Genomic DNA, 21,732 nt, shown 5'->3' on the forward strand with positions numbered 1-21,732 from the left:
TCTCAGAAGAAGCAAAGAAAGATGCATGAAGGAAAGAGACCCTGAAAAAGAACTTGCATATTTGTTTCCCAGTACCTTTATTAACATTACAGAAATACATTTCAATTTATCTCTTAAAATAACAGCCACCAAAACAGCACGTGTGTTTAAATATGTTTTGGGTGCAATTCCATGTAAGAGATGAGTGCTAAATCCAGTTTCAGATGATCGTAAGTGCAACAGAAGAAAAGGTTACATCTTCCCCTTCTTTAAGCGTATTCCTGCACTGCCACGTACATAGCCAAAAAAAAACCCCACTTTTACTGGAAGAAAAAAAATGTTGGTTGCAGGTATACCACACAGGAATAGAAAAACATGGTCATTTCTCTGGGCTATAGGACAACTGATCCAGGAGAGACAGAGCTTGCAGAACCATGTTCTTCAACCTGTTAAAAAGGTCCTGACCTATTCAGCATGAAAGGGAAACAAGGATATCACAAGGAGTTAATAAAAAAAAAAAAAGAAGAAGATTTTGAAATTACAGCTAAATTCCTCCAGATCTCTGCTAGTTTGTCCTCTTAATCCTCTTGTCCCATTCTGCCCAGAGACATATTTACATTTTTAAAAAAGAACAATGTCATACAATGACTGTCTTCTCCGTTCTTATATCTCAAACCTGTCACTTTATTATTCCTCTTACAGGGCATTTGGGGAATATATAAATACATAGGAAAATGAAATTTATAATACATCAGCGTACTGTTTTCAAAACAACTAAGGAAATGCTGCAACTCCTAAGACTGATGACATTCTATTTGAAATGCAACAGGCTGTCAACCTGGAGAACTGCTGATGGCAAAAAGTTGTTTCCCACATTTTGAAAGTGTCACTTCTCTTTTTCAATCATTTGTCATTCTGATTTAGTCAAACAGATACCCCTTTGAAAACCGCATCTTCTCAGCATCATCCAATTGATTTATGCAGAAGAAATCTGATTCTAAAGAGTGCCATGAATAAAAATTAATAGTAAGTTATATCTTTGCTATGTGCGCAATGTCCATGAAATGCTAACGGAAGCAGGAATTTATTTCAAAGTAAAAACTCAAGGGAGATGAAAATCCATTTCTAGGTTTACCATACTTTCAGTGCTCTATGCAAGTGGCCCTTATGACAGAATACAAATCTAAACCACACGTCTGTTTTGTTCTTATACACTGCTTTTGTCCTGTAAATTCAGGAACTTCCAAATATGAACCAAGTAGACTTCCCATAAGAGGAATTCATTCCAGAAAGAAGAATAAAACTAGGATTCCACTCCAACAGTCATCTTTAGGAATTTATTGTGCCCCACTTCAGGCCAATTCTAATTTTTGTTCATCTTTTTCGCAGGGGGGTGGGTGGTGTTGCAAAAGATGACAATATCCTTAAGCAATTCACTGGGTAAAATTACAAGATAACATTTCAACCTCTTCCCACTAAAAGCCAACAAATGGAATATTCCCGTAAAACACATTTATTTACTTAAATCAGTATTTTTCAGTATTATAAATTTTTTACCAGCCCCTATCATGAAGAAAAAATAGCAGTTTAGGTATGACACACTTTGCTGTCATAGAATCATAGAATAGTTAGGGTTGGAAAGGACCTTAAGATCATCTAGTTCCAACCCCCCTGCCATGGGCAGGGACACCTCACACTAAACCGTGCCACCCAAGGCCTCATCCAACCTGGCCTTGAACACCGCCAAGGAATATCTCTCTACATCACTCACTACTATCATAAATCAGTACCTCATTTAGCTTATTTAAGATCATCTCAACAAAAAAAGCAAAGTATGTTTATCACTTTACAACACAGCTGAACTGTCAAGACAAAATAGTGTAGAGGAAAGGAACATCAATAACACTCCCATTCCCCAGATCTGAAGGCTAAGGTACTGGTTCTTACCAGCTCCCAGGTTATGAGGCTGGAGCACATCAGCTCTCTGTCAGCTTGCAGTGGTGTGCAGAATCAGGACCTACTTGCCAAAGCACACACTCAAGAGCATGGTCCTGATTCTGCACAGAGACCTATGCAGCAGTCACTGCTGCCAAAGCCTGTTCTGGGAATCTGGCATCTTTTAACCACACTGTTTTGTTATCTTCCTCTTCTTCCCATCTCAGCCCCACAGAGCCTTACCAACTCGCCTTGTGCAGTTCGTTGTTCATATAACTCTTTTTATCAAGTAGTTTAGAATTAATATCCTATAGTAAATAAGCTTACAATTTCTCCTCATGGGATAGGTTTTTAGTATCTCAAATAAGTTGCTCTAATTCCATGTGTTTTACCTATTCTCAATTCTCCTTTCATCCCTGATAAGAATAGACAGAAAAAATTCTTTTCAATTAAGAAACACAATACATCTCAGAAAAAAAAAAAAAAAAGGCAGAAAAAGACATGGTACAGAACAGCAAAAAACTGTGGATCTCCAGGATGGAAATAATTTACCATTAGCTCAGGAAGCAGCAGACTATCACATACAGTTTCAGAAACAACATGGTTTCATTCTGAAAACCAGACTGCGCTTCTCAGCACTGGCGAAATTACTCATTAATCAGTGTTTCCATATGACACTGGATCTTTTGGAAAACTTCCAGGTGAAACGCAAGCTAAACCACCTTTCCCCAGCTGTGGCAGTCAGAGGAGTTAAGAGATTCAGACCCAACTCTTACTGAAACCTCTTAAGAGCAGTGACTCCTGGACTTCAAAAATCATTGCATCAAAACCATCGTGGTTTTCTCTGAAAGCCACTTTCAACCTGAATTAATTTATGATTGTATATTTTCAAGGTTTCATTTTGGGGTAGTGGGAAAACCCAAGCCATTACAGTATTTTTCTGATGCAAGTGTTCTGTCAAAAAGAAACAATCTCCAAGCCTGTATTCTAGCGAACATTGTTTCAAAAACCCTCCAAATCAAAGTAAACCTCAAAAAGTTTGTAGCCCAAATTAAAGGATCACTTCACAGGATATTACCAAGCTGAATTTAAAATGTAATTTGAGGGTTAAATCCTTGTTGCAGACTTCAGAAGGTATAATGAAGACCTAGAACTCAATTTCAAGTTCTCATTCTAATGAAAACTAACAAAGAATTCTGGTAAAGCACAAGACAAAACAACCAAAGGAACCACTTTTTTTCATTCTATCTCCTTTTCCTTACTGTATGACCATAACATGTTTCAGGGAAGTTTTGATAAGTTGGTCCATACTGGAAGAGTTACTAAGAAAATCCCTGATCTTCCTGCCTGTGGGACTGAAGCTTCTGACTTTAAGCAACAGTCTGTTTCTTCAGGCAACATGCCAGAAGTGTCATCAGCACTGTGTAAGACTCCAAAGTTTCTCATTTCATCTACCCCAGAGCTGTCTTCATGTTACTTTTCATAAATTGCCAGGACACTTTTGTAACCCACTGATTTTCCAAAGCTTCAGAAAGCTTCATACTTCTCAATAGCAAGGAACACACTTAGACCCTGACAGGTTGTCAGGGAAAGAACGTACTTTACAGATACACGCTTTGGCGTGGAGCTCATGCCCAAAAACGAAGCATCAGTCCCTAGCCTGTGCCAGATTGAGATGTGTTGTCAGCAAGGCATCAGTGCACTGCTCTATGCACTTTCAAAAACTATAATTTGCCACTCAGTGGTCAAGGCACTACAGCACACACACCCTGTACACATTTCATCACCTTTGTCTGCACAGTTCACATATCATTTGCGTTTGCTTCTCAGCAATTATGTGTGACATTTTACACAGCTCCCTGTAGCATCCCCTTCACATTCCAGCTGTCTGTGTGGTCTTCCCCTCCCAGACAACATGGGTTCAAGCATTATCCTCTAGAAACAGAAACCTAACCTATGGTAGTGGTAAAAACAAACATAAGGTTTCTACCTCCTTGTCTTTGCCACAGTCTACTAAGACTTCAAGCTCCAGCCTCAGAAGTACTCTTCTGAATTAGGGATGCTTAGAAGTAGTTCAGATGTGAATGTAAAGCTCTGGCTAAGGTTGCATCGACCCTAACATTTATTTCTGAAGTTGCAGTGCAGTTCTGAAGCAAATCTCTCAGTCTTCCCAGCCTACCATCAGTAGGTTTGACAAGAACGGCAGTTTTGTTGCACCTGACCTACATTCCTTTTAGAGGAAACTAAAACAGGAGCTCATATCCAGATGCATAGCAAAGTTGCTCCAACTACTAATGGGATCAACGTAGTGACTGGATATTTGAATGGCTTCAAGCCACAGGTATGACAGAGATGTTCAGTCCACCACCAGAAAAAAAAAATAATCTAGGGCTAAAGTAAACCCCAGGTGGGCCTTAGCATCAACTTTCGACCTGATTCTCTCTTCCACAAAATTCAAATGACATCCATAGTATTAAACCGATTCTTCCAGAGCATTATGTCAGTAAGATTATGTCAGAGTGTTATGTAAGACTGGCTCATCCAGTCTCTTACCAGTGAAACATATTCATACACCACTGTTGTAGCTTGGTTCTAATAATACAAAAATTAGCCAGAACCACATTCATTAAAGGACATGTCACTTACCAGGCCATCGCAAGTGCTGATCGCTGCTGTCCCGCTCCCAGCACCTGGCTGCAACACTGTGCCAATGAAGTGGCAAGGAGCTCCCAAGTGAGTTGCAATCTTCGCACCAGTGTGGTTGCCACGTCTCCGTTCTACTACGTAGTTACGGGAAAGAAATCGCATATGGGCAGTCAGGTTAAAAAACAGATCCTTATCCTCATGGTTGATTTTGTAGTATACCACATCATCGTTTTTGCTGAGGTCTCTCTTCTTCCTCGTGTTTGAGATGTGATGGTGTAAATTAAAAGAAAGAAAATGCCCGCTTGCATCTACTCTTGCTGGATCAACCACATGGTATTCTGGCAATGTCTTGATAAATTGCTCTGAGAGGAAGGGGAAAAAGAAAAAAAAAAAAAGAAAAAAGAAAACAAAAGAAGTAAACCTAGAGTGAGTCCTAGCCTGTTCAAATCTCACATGATTTAATGGGGAAACTCAAAAAATACTGCAATTCACTACACCATCCTACTGACATAAAGGCAGGTAGCGTACAGACCACCATGCACTACAGTCCCTATCCAGGCTTTCTACTCTCCATTATAACACTCAACTTAGAAGTTAAAAATTCTTCTTTTCAAACATTTTGTCACCATTCATGTGAAGGATTGACTGTCACACACACATCTCTTTCCAACCCCACAAGAGCTGAGAAACCTCTCTGTTCTAGGTCCCCAGCACACAATGCTCTGATCAAGATCATCCCCACACATCCAAAAAGCTGACCACCTGAAGCAGGAGACAGAGCCTTAAAAAGACACGTGGGTGAAGGGAGCACCACTAATTGGCTTGACAGGCCACAACAGTAGCACCTCAGTAGCATCAGCTTTAGCAGTTGCAGCACAGGATGGAATTTTACAAAAGGGTTTGAAGGGGAATGAAGTAACTGTGTCATTTTCTATAAGAGGTTCCAACCAGAGTAAGATCGGATGTATTAGCACTTATCAGAATCTAACAAGGGAAGAAAGTGCTCCTGGCACTCGTCTCCTGCTGTGACACAGAATATGACCTGTTTCCAATTTCATTTTTCTTTAAATTAGTGTAAAACTCAAAAGTCCCAAACAAATAACATAAATACACATAAAACACAGTCCCTACAAACTCACACTCTTAGTGCCAGATCTGCTAGCACACTTGACTTCAGCCCAAGAAATCAGTCTGAACATATTTCATCAAAAAGAAATTGTGAGGATACATGTCATTCCAGTTCCTCCTTCCCTACGGCTGTTTGCTCTTCACTCCTGAAGTCCCAGCCACTTGTACTTGAAGCACTTAAACCTTATTCATTAATTAAGCTGGTTAACAAAGCAATTAGTCTGCTCCAGGTACTTCCAGAGCACTTTACTCCTCCTTAGGACTGATAAGACAATCCTTCTAGAGACAATTCTCTCCACTGCCTGTATCTTCAAAGCCACACAGGATAAACCACGTTGAGACAGATAGCTGTCCAGGTTCATCCCCTATGGAAAGGAGTGTATCTTCTTTGTCCTCATTAGCTGCAGTATGAGACATGGATGCTTGTCTTTCATCAGGCCATCAGGAAAAAAAACAAAAAAACAAAACAAAAAAAAAGCACATATACAAAACTATGTAAGAAATTTTGCCTTGTTTCAGTAGCACCTTTATTTCAGAAGCAAACTTATTCTCATACACAACAGAATTCTTGGTACACAAGTCTTCCCACCAGCCTATCATGACTTTTTGCCTTTGCAGGACAAGCCACAGCAGTGGGCTTTTAAATGTCCACAGCAGCAGGTCTTGACACCTCAGAGACTAACAACTACCACAAGTTCTGAGACATCTCCTGCCCCTGCCCACATAAGTACAGAAAGGGCTGAGGCACGGGAAATTCAATCCACACCTTCACGCCTGCAGTTTACACAGCCTCTATATAGCACATAAGGTGCCAGCTGAACAATTTAGCAGCTGAAAATAGGTCACTCCTTCCTCACACTCCAGAGTGAAGCAAAAAATGAGCAGGACAAGAGAGGTAAAACTCCCAAAAACATGGCTTACCTGCAGAAGTTTCATTATTAGACTTCTGAGAAGACCCACATCCCATATTGTGCTAGCAAAGGCAGGCTAACAGAGAACACTGCAAGATCAAGCAAGATCAGGCCCCATTTCTATGGTTTTCAGCACAACTCACTTAAATAATCAAATTAAATGCCTGAAGGAAAACTTACTCATTTGCTGTCACTGTGCGATTTGCCTTGGCTTGATATCTTGAGATTAATTTGTTGTGGCTTAACTGTTCAGCTCCATGCAAGACCAAAGACTTGTGGTTTTGGACCTCAAACTATTCAAGGAAGTTTTTTATTTCATTACAGTGATTAGAGGTTAAGGCAGTTTAGACATCATCATCGGTAAAAGGGAAAATAATGCCTAAGCATCTGATGGCAACAGAATTATCAAGGCAGAGAAGTCTATCTTCCTCCACCCCTCCTTAAATACTCATTTCTGAATGCTAGTCATTGGAGAGCAAATTATGCTGCAATAACAGTATACTGTAATATAATCATGGAATTGAATTATTAAGCAGTTTTCAAACGACCAGAGGGATCAAGATTACAACACAACAAAGTTTAGCAAGATGAGGCTAAGGGTATCTCTGCAAATAATCATTACCAGTTTTGTCTAGACCATTGGGTAGAGGTTTGCAAGGGCAATCCTACCAATAACAACTAACTGAACTCCACATTAAGCCTAACATACCACTCGATCTTTCTTGTTGGAGTGTAAAACAAAAATAGGAGGTACAATTTTGTTTTTACCTTTCTGCCCTTCTAGGAAAGAGTAACACCCAACTAGAAGGCAGAGGCAACAAATGGAATAACTTAATGCGTGCAACCCAGACTGCACAAGAATAAGGGTTGAATTCTTCAACACTGGCTGCCCCAATTTTCCTAAAGCAGTAATTTTTCTTATTAAAACACCACAGGTTCCCTTAGTGCCAGCAAACACTAAACAGAGGGAAACTATCCCAGTGCCACTAACAAGGCTCAGGGCTCACATGCCATGGCATGCTCCTTAGCCACCTCTAACACTCTCCACTCAATGGAAGCTCTGCCTGCCAAGTGGCACTGCTCAGGATTCATAGTCCAGGAATGGGAAGACTTCCCTGGACATCTTGTGTGGCTCCAGGGATCACTATATCCTTCCAAAACTGCAGCCTGGGCATGCCGGCTTGCATCAGTGCCACGAGCAGAACCAAACATTCAAGTCAGTACTTAGACTTGCATCACCGTTTGCACAGGCCATTCATGTTTGTTTGACAAGTCTAAGAATTGTTTAAGTAGTTAAAGTTCCCCAGCAGACCCTCCTAATTCTGCATCACTGAAAACATCTGATAATATTCCAAACCAATGCTGCCTGTTCTGCTCCTCTGTGGATTCAAAACACAGCAGAGAACTGTCCATAAAGATGGCTGTACACAAGTGAATAAACTAGGACACAGAGAAAAACATACACAGTCTGTCACATGTATCAGGAAAAGCAGAATTTTTTTCAGACAGGTAAGATGTTTTCTGACAAAATTCCTTTAAAATGTGACACATCATCATTTGACATTGTTTCATCTCCATGTTTGCAGTTCATCTACATCTGCCCCTCAGACCCTCTGGCTTCTTTTCAAACGATTCCTTGCAATAGGAAATAGAGCTGCTCTTCTCTAGAGGAGGCATCTTCCCAAGCCAAAGAAAGGCTCTGTATCCAGGGAACACCCCAAGCTCCAAAGTCCCATAGCAAGGATCAGCCCTTCAACATTCAGTGAGAGAATCCTTAACTGTTCCGACTGCTACACTTGTTGTGCATGTGGAGGGAGCACAACAGTCGCTTCAGCTACGCAAGATACAAATTTAAGTTCTTTACACTTAGTGCTGCATTCAATCTTCCATCGCAAAAAAAAACCCAGCCAAATTTTAACTGTCCCTTTACACAAAACTATTTGAAAACACCTAAGAAAGCCTAGGTTTTTCATGCGTAGAAAGTTAAATTAATTCTACATTCACTTTCAAATGCCGGACAGTTAAACAACTATTATGTGCTAACACAGCATCCCTGTTCTGTCCCATCTAGAGAGACACAGGAATGCAGTGACTGTTTGCATTCAGTTTAAATACATCCAGCAAGAACTAACTTCAGGGTAATTGTTCACTGTTCAGCAGCTTGCTTAACCACTTTTTATGTCCATGATCTCTGAGATGCACAGCAGATTTTCTCCTCTGTGTTCAAGCTCTCCCACTGACAGCACCACAGCTGTTGATTGCATCAGGAAGGTTTTCAGGAAGCAAAATTTCCTCCCGCACTTTCGAGTCTTCTACCGCCAGGCAGAGTCTTCCAACTAATCATAATTTTTCTCTCTTGGGAGCTGCCTCTGATTTTCTTTAAACAGACAACAGGATAAAATTCCTGACTTACACTCCCCCAGGGAGGTGTGCAGCCAGTTCCAGTCGAGGGAATGAATTAATCCACCTGGGCAGCAGCCTCAAGAGATTCATCCCACAGATAAAGCCTCACTTTTAATTTATCATCCTCACTAAATAACGGATAAATCACAGTGTGTCATATACCCTGATAACCCCAATTTTTCTTTGTTTAAAAAAACAAACCCACACACACAAAAAAAAAACCCAAACAAAAAAGCCCTCAACAAAACAAAAACAAAACAACAGGGCAGTACACTTTTTCAGCTTAGTAGGAAACTATTCTGGTATTTAGAGAGATGCTTTTTAACGAGGAAGACGAGCAAAAAGCAGCATTTAGCAATACCTTTATCTACACGGTGCAACGCGGCGATCTCCAAACAGCAACAGGTGGGCACAGGCAGAGTTGTGTTCTCACTTCAAAACTTTAAAGGCTGGACCAGCCGGTCCCCAGAGCTGCTCGAGGGTACGCTGCGGGCTCGCACACGCAACAGCCCGGCCAGCACCGCTCATCCCGAGCCGCAGCAGCAGCGAGCGAGGCTCGTCCCCTCTCCTCTCCTGCCCGAGCAGTGCCAAGGAGCCACGACCCGACCCGCGGGATGCACACCCGGGCCGAGCCCGCTCTCCCTCACACCGTGCCGGGGAACTCCCCGCACCCAACTACTGACCTTGCCTCTCGTCGGGGAAGAGCGAGCTGCCGGCCGGCGGGGTCCTGCTCAGGCAGGGCGCTTGGACGTGAAGGACAAGGATCCAGAGGGAGACGTGTGCCCCCCGGCTCCGCGGGACACATGGCATGGTGCGGGCGGGGAGCTCCGAGCGGGGCCGCGCCTAGCCGGGCCGCGGCATAGCCAGGCGGCGGGGCAGCGGCGCAGCGGCCTCCCAGAGCCGCTCCCCACAAGGACTGCACGGGGCCGTCCCGGTGTCTGGTTTCTGCCGGGGAGGAAGGAGGGTTGTGGGGAGGGAGCCGCTCCGGGAACCCCCGCCTCGGAGCCGCCGGGGTTAAGGCGGTGGAGCGAACCGGGCCGGGCCAGTGGGAGGGGAGGGGACGAGAGGCCGCCAGCGGGGACTGCCGCACCCCCACTCCGCCCTCCACGGCTCAAAGGTGGGGCGTTAGCCCCGGCAGCCCCGGAGAGGGCAGCCGCACAAGGCAGCCTTCCTGCTCCGGCTCCACACAGCAGGTCGTAGCTGGGCCTCGCAGTCCCGCACCCATCAGGGCAGATTTTCCCTCCTGCTGAGTCACAGAACCAACCCGGTTGGAAAAGACCTTCAAGATCATCGAGTCAAATCTCTACCCCAGCACTGCCAAGGCCACCACTAAACCATGTCACTGAGGGCCTAATCTACATGGGTTTTTATCACTTCCAGGAATGGTGATTCCTCCACTGCCCTGGGCAGCCTGCTCCAATGCCTGATCACTCTTTCAGTGAAAAAAAATTCCCAATATCCAATGTAAACCTCCCCATGTGCAGCTTGAGGCCATTACTCCTCGGCCTATCATTTCTTAGTCAGAAGAGACCAGCCACCTCTTTGCTCCATCCTCCTTTCAGACAGTTGTAGAGACCAGTAAAGTCCCTCCTGAGCCTTCTCCAGACTAAACCCCCCAATTCCCTCAGCCATTCCCCATCACATTTGTGCTCCAGGCCCTGCACCAGCTCCGTTGCCTTTCTCTGGACCCACTCCGGCACCTCAATGTCTCTCTTGTAGTGAGGGGCCCAGAGCTGAACACAGGATTTGAGGTGCACCCTCACCAGTGCCCAGTGCAGGGGATGATCACTGCCCTGGCCCTGCTGCCACACTGTTGCTGGTACAGGCCAGGATGCCGTTGGCCACCTTGGCTGCCTGGGCACAAACTGCTCATGTTCAGCTCCCTCAATCAGCACCCCCAGGCTGTTTTCCACGAGCACCTTTCACAGAATCCCAGAATCCCAAGGGTTGGAAGGGACCTCAAAAATCATCTAGTCCAACCCCCCTGCAAGAGCACGGTAATCTAGAGTACATCACACAGGAACTTGTCCAGCCAGGCCTTGAATATCTCCAATGTAAGAGACTCCACAACCCCCCTGGGCAACCTGTTCCAGTGCTCTGTCACTCTCACAGTAAAGAAGTTTTTCCTGATGTTCACATGGAACCTCCTATGCTCCAGTTTACACCCATTACCCCTTGTCCTATCACTGGAAATCACTGAAAAAACCCTAGCTCCATCATCCTGACACTCACCCTTTACATATTTGTAAACATTGATGAGGTCACCCCTCAGTCTCCTCCAAGCTCAACAGACCCAGCTCCCTCAGCCTCTCCTCATAAGGGAGATGTTCCACTCCCTTAACCATCTTTCCAGCCACTCTTCCCCAAGCCTGGAGCATTGCATGGGGTTGTTGTGGCCCAAGTGCAGGATTCGGCACTTTGCCTTGTTGAACTTCATACCATTGGCCACAGCCCATGGATCCAGCCTGTCCAGATCCCTCTGCAGAGTCTTTCTATCCTTCAGCAGATCAGCACTCCCACCCAGCTTGGTGTCATCTGCACCAAGCTTGAGGAGAAGGTGCTTGAAGCACGAGGGTGTTCAACATGCAGCCCATTGCAATGGCAAGGGGCTGTGGGAGCTCACTCCACCTGAGGCAACCAGGATCCCTCAGTGCCCAGACAGGGCCTCAGGTCCCTGCACAGCCAGTGCCCAGCTTCCAGATTGTCTCCCCAGGGCACAGAGGCCATTCCTGTGCTTTAGCAGCGTGTTGCCACATTGGGGTTACATCTGAATGTCCCCCCTTTGTAGGGAAGGTTTCTCATAGCCCTGCACCTGCATTTTTAAGTGTGTGCTGTGTACTTTTCACCAAGGATATTCTCATGTGGCCTCTGCTAAGGTTGCCCTGGCTGCAGCTCCCCAGGTACCACAGGCAGGTACCCAGGGCACTGCCTTGATGCTGTCCTGTCCTTGAGACGTGGGGTGCATTCCTTGTAAACTTCAATAGCCCTCTACTTAAAATTGACTCTACCACGGGTTTCTTGGATAGTTTCATGGCAATCTGCGCTTAATTACGCTAATTCTTCTGCTCAAACTTTCCCAAGGGTGAATGTCTGCTGTAAGCGTGAGAACTGTGAGCTTCAAACTCCAGAGAACACAAGTGCAAGAAAGAGTTAAAACTCCAAGGATTTCTAAATCACATCGAAATGTGGCTTCTCCCAGGCTCAAGACATGATAACTCTGGAAACAGAATATATTTATAAAAGAGTGATATTTGATTTATGAGTCATAATGTTCTCTCTTTTAGCTAATGGAAGGACACAGACCATGCAAAAAAGGATGATTTTGTGTAATACTCAATATCCAACAACACTTGCCAAGAGAAGATTGCAAGTTATTTATTTTAATATAGCTGACATATATTAAGCATATGAATTGTGTTATCTTGCCTGTTACAGTGAGAAGTTCCCTGGTGTGCTTGCCGTTAGGATTCTTTGAATAGTCTAGTCACATAGCAAGCATTAGACTGTTTTATGACATTAGATACTGTAGCGTGCTTAGCAATTTATCAGTACTTCCCTGAAATCAATTTAAAGCTAAGTGTGTCCTGAAAGTGATGTAATGTCTGCAATACCTGACATTTTAAAAATGCTTGACAATTGTTGCATAGAACAATCAACACAATTTGCAGTGAATATTTTAAAATAATCAAATTGGAGAGTAAGAAAGTATCTAAAGTAAATGGAATAAAAAAAGAGGATTGTAAAATGAACAGAACAGGTTAGGAGCGTTGGAAAGAAGGGGTGAAAGTTCAAGGTATAGGTGTATGTTTACAAAGTATTGGTTTAACAAACTTCTGGAAGGCAATTAGAAAAACAGCCCTTCTGTGAGAAGCTTTTAACTATTTGCTTGAATTTCCAGTAATCTTTTTGGGTGGGTGTTCACCATGTCTGATGTGAGGCAAATAGTATTTCATGCAAAATTCTATCTTGGTTTTATCCTCAGCAGGAAAAATTCATTCCTATTACTTAGAATTCTTTCCAAGCATGAGATGTTTTTCTTTCTGCCGTTTCCTCAGATTACAGAGTTTCTCATTCTGGACTCTTTCAACCTGTTACTCCTGCCTTCTTCTTCCCTGTTATCCCTTCTCCAGACAACATCATGTGAAAGAAAGAAAAAAAAAATCAGGAAATGATGAAGAAATAAAAACTTGAGGAACTCAAGAGGGTTTGTGGGAATGTGGGTGTTTTGCTTTGTTTTGATTTGATTTTTTTTTTTTTTTTAATGGCCAAAAACTGTAGATGGAAGTCATACAGAATGGGGAAGGAGAAGTGTGGGAATCTGATCAGAAACATCTATAACTTCCTGGGCTTTGTGCCAGCATGCACATACACAGAAGAAATGATTCTGTGGGCACAGTGTCAGAAGATACCCTGGGGGACAGTAGGGTTCCTGCCTAAGGGATGCCGTGGCTATAGCTGACAGAGCCACATAGAGTTTAATTGGGAAGCAATGACACAAGCAGAAAGCACTTTCCTGCTGTGAGGACATACTGAGGCCAGCTATTTAAGTGAATGTCACTGTGTCTTCCCAGTACAGGCCTGATGTAGTAGAGCATTTGTGGGAATTAATATAAGGTACCTACCTGAAAAGCTATTCAGTCATTCACAATAAATTGGAAAAATCTAATTATAAGGAATGAATTAGTAGTTTCCTGTTCCAGAGAGGCATAACCTGAGAATTCGGAGCCTTTTGTGAACATAAGAGCATTTTATTTTTTTTTTAATAACCTCAATTATAAAAAGAATACACCACCACATCAGCTGTGTTCTTTTGGCCACAAACGTATTGCAGTTCAGTGCCTGCAGCTCAACACAGAAAAGCCTGTACATTTAATGAAAGAAGGTGGAAAAAACTAAGATACATGATCAAAAGGCACGGTCCAGCCTGGGCTGACAATCCAGGTACAATCAATATCTAGATTCTGTTAAATTTAAGTAGACTTCCAGGACAGCATTGAAAGAAATGTGTGTATAGGAATTTGGATGAATGTATAAATATGTACAAAGGGACAGAAAAGCAGAGGTTATGAGCAGTGAGTAACTGCAACATAAATCGTTTGATTTGACATTGAGAAGTTGCTACAAAATGAAGCCCAGATGAAGGCAGTCAGGAAATTTTGCTTTACTAGGAATGAGATTCTCTTGCCCAAAGTTTAAATATCTAATATGCATCTAATATATGCCTACTTGTCTGTTCCTGCAGTCAGTAGGGAGAGAAGATAACCTCTGTAGGATAATACATCTCTTTCTGTCATATGAGGTAAAAGTCTGTCCAGACCTGATTATCTATTAACTATACAAGCAGTTTAACAAGTTGCTTGAACAAGAAATGTTGAGCAGATGAATCCCATACGATGTGGTGAGCTGTGGTAAAGGTACCAAGTATCAGCAGAGAGATGAACTGAAAGATGAATCCCAGAGACTCTGTGGAGTTTGCTGGTTAATTACTGTGCATTTGTTGATTTTTTTTTTTTTTCTTCTTATAGAGATTTAGATGGAAGCTTATGAGTATGTTTTTTAAAATCTTCTTTTCCTCTTTCTGGTAGAGATGCAGCCTTCTAACACAGCTAACTATTGGTAACTGAATTGGAGACACTGTTGGATCTCTCAATTTCAATTTTGTTATAGTCTTTGAAGATTTTGGAATCTCCTAAGTTACTCATGCAAAAAAAGTATTTGCTGACATTCCACTTAAGGTATGATTGTGGGTAGATTCAAGTAACAGAAAGAAACAAACTCTGAAGTAGTCAATGATTCTATTATGTGAAAATTTTTGGGATGCTCAGATTCCTGATCAGTCCTCAAGGAGGGATTGGTTTTTGTAGTTGGTGAGCTAATTCATCAGATTATAATTTCATGCTTGGACTGTGTGAATTTGAAAAGTCATTTGGTCTTAACTATCCATATTAACTGTTTTGAAGCACATTTCTAGAGCAACAGGTCACTTTGAAATTAACTTCTTGTAAGAATCAGTTCCAGGAAAATATATTCTCAGTGATCTACCTAGAAAGCAAATGAGAAGAGGATGTGAACATGATTAAAGTAGTATTTTTTTTCCTTTTTTTAATAAAGATTTTTGTCTGTGTTTAAATAATGCTTTCTGGAGAATATATTTGTGGTCCATTAAGTACCTATCATGGTATGATCATTGCGTTATCTGATTATGTTGATTGTGGTATCTAACTGAGAGTTTATATGAAAACTTGTATACATTTCCTTCTACACTTTTAAGAAAAGAATTGCTTGAAAATCTTCCCATGCTGGATGAATACCAAGTCACACCTAACCTTCACTCACAGGATGGAGAAAATACATTTGTAAAATCCAGTTCAAAATGTAACTGTTAACAGTTGTCGTCCAAATTTAGTCAAAAGCGTGAGGTTGTAGCCCTGAGCCCATAAAACCCCAAAAGGAACACCATAGAGGTTCCAAAAATTACAAGTGAGGAAATAAATGAATATGCAATGACCCTTTTTTTCTATTTCTGTTTCCTTCTCCTTTTCCAGAATTCTGCTTAATGAGAAGAAAATGCCATCAAAAGAATTATTCATGAAACAGAATTCTAGAGCAAGAATGCAACATTTAAGAATAATATAAAGCCCATTTAAGTAACACATGTTAATAACTCTTTTTAATGAAATCTGTTCAAGAGCTTTACTGTTACTACTCATTGTTTCAGTACATTGGATAGAAAAAGATTAAAATATACTTTGCTGCTACAAAAATGGCCTGAGAAATAGTCCCATGTTTCGGTAATTAAAATAGTGATAGTCAGTATTTCCAAAACCTGCTCTGAGCTGCAAAAACTACTTTCATATTGAAAACAGAACGTTTTGCTTGCCAAAACATTTCAGAACAGCATATAGCTGGTTCAGTCACTGTTGTAATCATAATCAATCTTTCATCTGTGTACGAGGTCCATAAAGGAAGTGAAAAACCATAAGAAATCCTTCAGGGTAAATTCTAGGAAAATTATCATTTTCAGCAAATGTTTATTTGCCATATTTATCTGAAACACTTTAAAGGCTGTCTGAGAAATACCTGGAGGGACACTTTTATCTCTGGTACAGTATAGTTGAAATCAATGGGCAGTTTCTGTTGGTGGTCTGAACTGATGCAAGCTTTTCAAGTTTACTGTGCAGATTGATGCTATCTGAAGGCAAACTAGCAGCCTTAGCCCCATGGATTATTTTAGTATAGTACTATATAAACCCCAAAAAGCCTATTACGGAACTCTACAGGATCAATTTGAGATTTCCAAAGTAAACAAATCAGTCATTATTTCCCCATTACCACGAGAACACATCCCAAAAGCCTATGCCATCAAGGCAAACTATTTCAGTTTTCAAAAAGATTGAGTCAGTAACAAAAATTTCACTGACACTTTGATAAATAGAAGACTCCAAAAAGGCAAAAGCAACAAGTCTTTGGTAGGATTGGTGGAATAAGTAAGGAAAAGACAGAAGACAGTATTTTCCAGAATAATAACCCTTAGGTTACCTGATGAATCTTGCAATACTTTTTGAAAATAGCTGGTTACTTTTTTTGACATTTTTTCTGGCTACTGGAGAGTTCTGATGGTGTAATGAATAAATTATTCTGTAAGTATTCATTTTATTATTCATCTAGGTGTAGAAGGTGCCCTTACCTTCCTCTAAAATGTCTTCTCTGAGATGAAGAATGATGAAAAAAAAAAAAAAAAGACAAACCCAAGACTGAAAAGGAATTTGTCTGATAGTCAGAATATGAGCAAAAAACTTGGACCAGTGTTTCACACTTGCAGCCCAAGCTCAGAAGCCACTGCCAGTGTTCCTGTGAGGTACCTCAGTTCACACTCTATTGCTTTCTGCAAGTGGCAAACCAAAAAAAGCAACATATCTTCAGACATGATTTCCATCCCCCTCCCCTTTCTGATTCTTTATTACTGTTCAGCCTCTGCAGTACATCAACAAGATGTTCTCTTGAGAAGGGGAATATTCAAATGGTAGAAGAAATTATTTTGTGCAAGACAGAGTTTCTGCAATTTTTCAGGTGAGATACTAAAAATTGGGCATGTAGGCAACAGTGTGATCAGAATAGGGTAGAATTCAATCTGGAAGAATTCTGCTTCTGCAGTGTCCATCCTGCTAATGATTTACCAAGTGAGTATTACCAAGTGAGTCTCTGCAAGGCTCAATTACTGATGATTTTTTCTTGTGAGCTGATAGTGGAAGGACTAAGTAGAGGGAGGAAAACTGAACAAGAACTTGTCTATTTCAAATATTTTACTAACTTTAGTTTTGGATAAGTGTTGACACTACTGCTAAGGCCCCTGGCACTGCTGAGGGCCGGGAGACACTTCACCTCCTGTACCGTCTGCAGAACCTTGGCAGTGGTGTGGCTCTGATTAAAACTTGGTATTTTCCCTTTGCTTGTGTATGTGGTTGTTGCACTACTGGTGTTGAAGGATCCTTGGCTTTCTCTCCTGCATGTACTGTTTCACATGGGACTGTGAAACACTGATGCGGCTGATAGGGTTGTCAGGGTTCACTGCAAGGATGTTCTACTTTGGACAAGCGAATTTGAGAAACTGTTGCCATCCAGCAGGCTAACAGATGCAACTTAAAGCCCTGCTATTGAAAACACCACCTGAATGCAACCATAGTCAGTGATTAAGAGATATAGAAGCTAGAAAAAAACTGTAATTTGGAGGGAGTGGGGAAGAAATGCCAGGAGTCCATTTATCAAGTCCTGCAATAGTCTTTTGAAGGCACATATTTCTTTTTTTTTTTTTGTTTGGTTTGTTTTGTTCTAGTACCGGTGTATTTAGTGTAGTAAGTAATTTGGAGGCTAAGCATTCTCAGAGCACTGTACTGCTAATTCCAGTTAAGTTATACCCTCATTGTATGCAATATGAATGATATACAAAACTTCCTAATTACTCTTGTTCCTTTTAGCTGTCCCAAAATATAGGTGATACTTTCACAGGGTCTCTGTAGGTATAAACTGAAGCAATGACCAGGCTGCTGGCAAGAAACAGCACACATGATGTTGCCTTTGGATGAATTTCAGTAAGATTAATCAGTTTAAAGACTATGGAGAAATAATTTATTTGTTAAATCTGGATCATAGAATCACAGACTGGCTGGGTTGGAAGGGACCTTACATGTCATCTGCTTCCAACTGCCTGTCATGGGCAGGGACACCTTCCACTAGAACAGGTTGCTCCAAGCCCCATCCAACCTGGCCTTGAACACTGCCGGGCATGGGGCAGCCCCAGCTTTCTCTTGGCAACCTGTACCAGTGTCTTACCACCCTCAGAGTGGACAATCTGCTCCGGATGGCTGATTCACAGTGCATGATTTAAGTGTATTTAGAATATACTTAGTTTTCAAACTGCACGCTTGTGTCGATTTGTTTAAAAGCAGAATGGATGAAGGAAAGCCTCAGTTTCTATTCCCACCTGTTTCTGTGCCTGCCGCAAGCTCGGCCTGAAAGCGAGTTTCGGGAGCCGTGCAGGACAGGGACGCGGCGGGCTGTCGCTGCCGAGCTCCCCAGGAAGATGCCGGCCGCTCGCTGGCGCTCCGGGGCCCTCTGCGGGCGGGCGTGGGGCGGCCGGGACTCCCGCCTGCCCTTCTGCATCCCGGGGAAGAGGCTTCTGCCCGTCGTCGGTGTTGCCCGCCTCGCAAAACTTTACAGCTTTGTTGTCCTTGCAGTTCATTTTAAAATTAGGAATAGCCACCGCCTCCCGATGTCCCGAAAGAATGAAAGGTGTTGGTCCCTGTCTGGAATGTGGTTATTTGGGGACAAACAAGCACGCCTAGGGTTGGTGCCGATGTTTCTTAGGCAGGGGTGTTTTGGGCGCGATGTTCCCAACACTGCCCGGGAATGGCAGGGGATCTTCTTTCGACGGGCGGGCTTTCTGCGACAGGGCACCAGCCAGACCGTGCCCGCGGAACCGCGCCCCTTACTCCGTTAGCATGCACGGTTCCCGGTGGGAGGGCCAGGGCGGCGGGGAGCAGCGGGGACGGACCCGGTCAGGGTCCCGCGGGGCCGAACGGACAGGACGGGGCGGCAGTGAGCAGCAGGAACGGACCCAATGCGGGTCTCACTGGGCCGGGAGGGCGGAACGGAGCGACGGTGAGCAGCGGGAACGGAAACGATGATGGTCCCACGGGGCTGGACGGGCGGAACGGGACAGCGGTGAGCAGCGGTGATGCACCTGGTGCGCGTTCCGCGGGGCCGGACAGGCGGAACGGAGCGGCGGCGGGCAACGGGGACGAACTCGGTGGGGGCGGAATGTGGCGGCAGTGGGGAACGGGGACGAACTCTGGGAGGGCGGAACGGGCGGTGGTGAGCGGCGGGGACGGGCCCTGTGCTGGTCCCCAGGGGCCGGACGGGCAGAACGGGGCGGCAGCGGGCAACGGGGGCGGCCCCGGTGCTGGTCCCGAGGAGGCGGACGCGCGGAAGGGGCGGCGGTGAGCAATGGGCACGGACCCGATACGGGTCCCTCGGGGGCAGGTGGGCGGGGTCACGGCCGCCCGCGCTCAGCACCCGGGAGAGCTCCCGGCCACCGCGCATGCCCCGCCCCGCCGGCGCCTATATAAACGCGGCAAGCAGCAGGATCGGTGCCGGTCTGCCGGGCCGAAGAGATCCAGTTGGTGTCCCCGCAGAGGCTACCTCCCGGAGAGGCTGCTTCCCCCAGAGACTGCCTCCTGCTGCTAGCTCGGGGGTCTGAAGAAAACCTTCCACGGACCCACCACCCTCCCTGGTATGGGATGGGAGAACCTTGTGAGAGCCGTGACTGCTCGCCAGCTGTTGGTGTAAAGGACGTAGCAGATTGGGAGTCCTGGAACGTGCCGCTGGATTTCCTGGAGGATTCCCAGATGAGCAACGGGAGCAATGTGTCCTTGCTGCAGTTCTTCAAGAACACCAACCTGGAGCGAGCTGATGGGGTGCAGGGGGACAGCTCCGATGTGGTGCGGATTGTCATCTCACTGGTGTACTCTGTGGTATGTGCCCTGGGGCTGGTGGGCAACCTGCTTGTCCTCTACCTGATGAAAATCAAGCAAGGCTGGAGAAAGTCTCCCATTAACCTCTTTGTGACCAGCTTGGCAGTAACCGACTTCCAGTTCGTGCTGACATTGCCATTCTGGGCGGTGGAGAATGCACTGGATTTCAACTGGCTCTTTGGTAAGGCAATGTGTAAGATTGTCTCCTATGTGACAGCCATGAATATGTATGCCAGTGTGTTTTTTCTCACTGCCATGAGTATAGCTCGATACCACTCTGTGTCTACAGCCTTGAAGAATCACCAGAGAGGTGACCCACTGGGTGGCTGCTGCTCTGCCAAGTGGCTTTGTGTACTCATCTGGGTGTTGGCTATCCTGGCTTCCCTGCCCCATGCCATTTTTTCCACCACTGCCACTGTCTTTGATGATGTGCTCTGTCTTGTCAAGTTCCCTGAAGGCCGAGGCAGCAATGCCCAGTTCTGGCTGGGTATGTATCACATCCAGAAGGTGCTGCTGGGCTTTGTAGTGCCACTGATAATCATCAGCCTCTGCTACTTGCTCCTGGTACGCTTCATCAATGAGAAACATGTTGGCAGCAAGTGCAGTGGCCCTGGTTCCAAGCGCCGTGCCAAAGTGACTAGGTCAGTGTCCATCGTTGTGCTGGCTTTCTTCTTGTGCTGGCTGCCTAATCAAGCGCTCACAACATGGGGCATCCTCATCAAACTCAACGTGGTGAACTTCAGTACTGAGTATTTCCTCTCCCAAGTGTACCTCTTCCCCATCAGCGTGTGCCTGGCACACTCCAACAGCTGCCTCAATCCCATCCTCTACTGCCTCATGCGCAGGGAGTTTCGCAGCTCACTGAAGAGCCTCCTCTGGAGAATCACCTCACCTTCCCTCACCACCATGCGCCCTTTCACCAACACCACCAAGCCTGAGCAGGAGGAGCAGGTCCTGCATGCCCTGGTGCCTGACCAGCCTGTCCAGCCCGTCGCTGCTTCTTGCCTTCACGCAACCATCCAGCAGGAGGTAGTCTACTACCCACCGGGGGTGGTGATGTACAGCAGCCGCCACGACCTGCTGCCCGCTAGCTCCGTGGAGCAGCACTGCTGAAATGGGCAGGGGGCCTTTGGGGGTGGGACTGTGGGGTTTGTGTAAGACGTGACCCTGGGATATTGAATGTGTGGTAGGGTCAAGGGGAGGAGAGTTGGGTAAGGGAGGGTTTCTGTCTGAGAGATGCTCTTTTGAGGTTGTCTCTGCTCTTGGAAGCTTTTTGATGAAAATTATTTTCTTGAAAAAGTTTCCCAGAGCAGGGAACAGGAGTAGAAGGAGGCAGGGTGGGTTGGGGTGTCTCTAGGAGCTTTTTAGTGCTTGTACCTGTTCTGGGGAACAGGCACTGGGGAGGGTGGCAGGGCTCCATCCAGGGAGGATGAGGACATGTAAGGGAGGAGAGGGGCTGGGTGGCTTTGACTGTGTCCCCCCAAGCTGGAGGGGCAAGCATCAGGGGAACAGCAGCCCTCCTGCCCCTGTGTGTGTCTGTTTGAGGGGGGAGGGTTGGATTGCTTTCTCACTGCTGTGTGGCATTGTAAATGATGCCAGCTTGTAGCTCTTGGGGCTCCAGTGCGGGCACAGAGATCAGGCAGTCTACATCCTGTTTAACACCTGCCCTGGTGGGAACAGTCAGGACAAGTGGGTACAAG

The 21,732-nt window shown here is 44.7% G+C and overlaps 2 protein-coding genes across 2 annotated transcripts in view; one reads left to right on the forward strand and one right to left on the reverse strand.

Moving 5' to 3' along the window:
• Positions 1-10,064, reverse strand: part of ADAMTS12 (ADAM metallopeptidase with thrombospondin type 1 motif 12) — a gene marked incomplete at its 3' end in the record, with an annotated part of 162,945 nt that extends 152,881 nt beyond the window's left edge. Inside the window, exons 1-2 of the mRNA XM_080638717.1 lie at positions 9,686-10,064; positions 4,561-4,922 (exon numbers count right to left, since the gene is read on the reverse strand). Coding sequence (XP_080494843.1) covers positions 4,561-4,922; positions 9,686-9,812 — 489 coding nt within the window. The 5' untranslated portion in view covers positions 9,813-10,064. The remainder of the gene's footprint in view (positions 1-4,560; positions 4,923-9,685) is intronic.
• A 9,734-nt stretch (positions 10,065-19,798) lies between these two features.
• On the forward strand, positions 19,799-21,145 carry RXFP3 (relaxin family peptide receptor 3; the record flags this gene model as incomplete). The annotated part of the gene is made up of 1 exon (XM_080636797.1): positions 19,799-21,145. The coding sequence occupies one exon, from the start codon at positions 19,799-19,801 to the stop codon at positions 21,143-21,145; it is 1,347 nt and encodes a 448-aa protein (XP_080492923.1).
• Positions 21,146-21,732: the final 587 nt, after the last annotated feature.

Source organism: Psittacula echo, assembly GCF_963264785.1.
Source record: "Psittacula echo genome assembly, chromosome: Z".
Lineage (NCBI taxonomy): Eukaryota > Metazoa > Chordata > Aves > Psittaciformes > Psittacidae > Psittacula > Psittacula echo.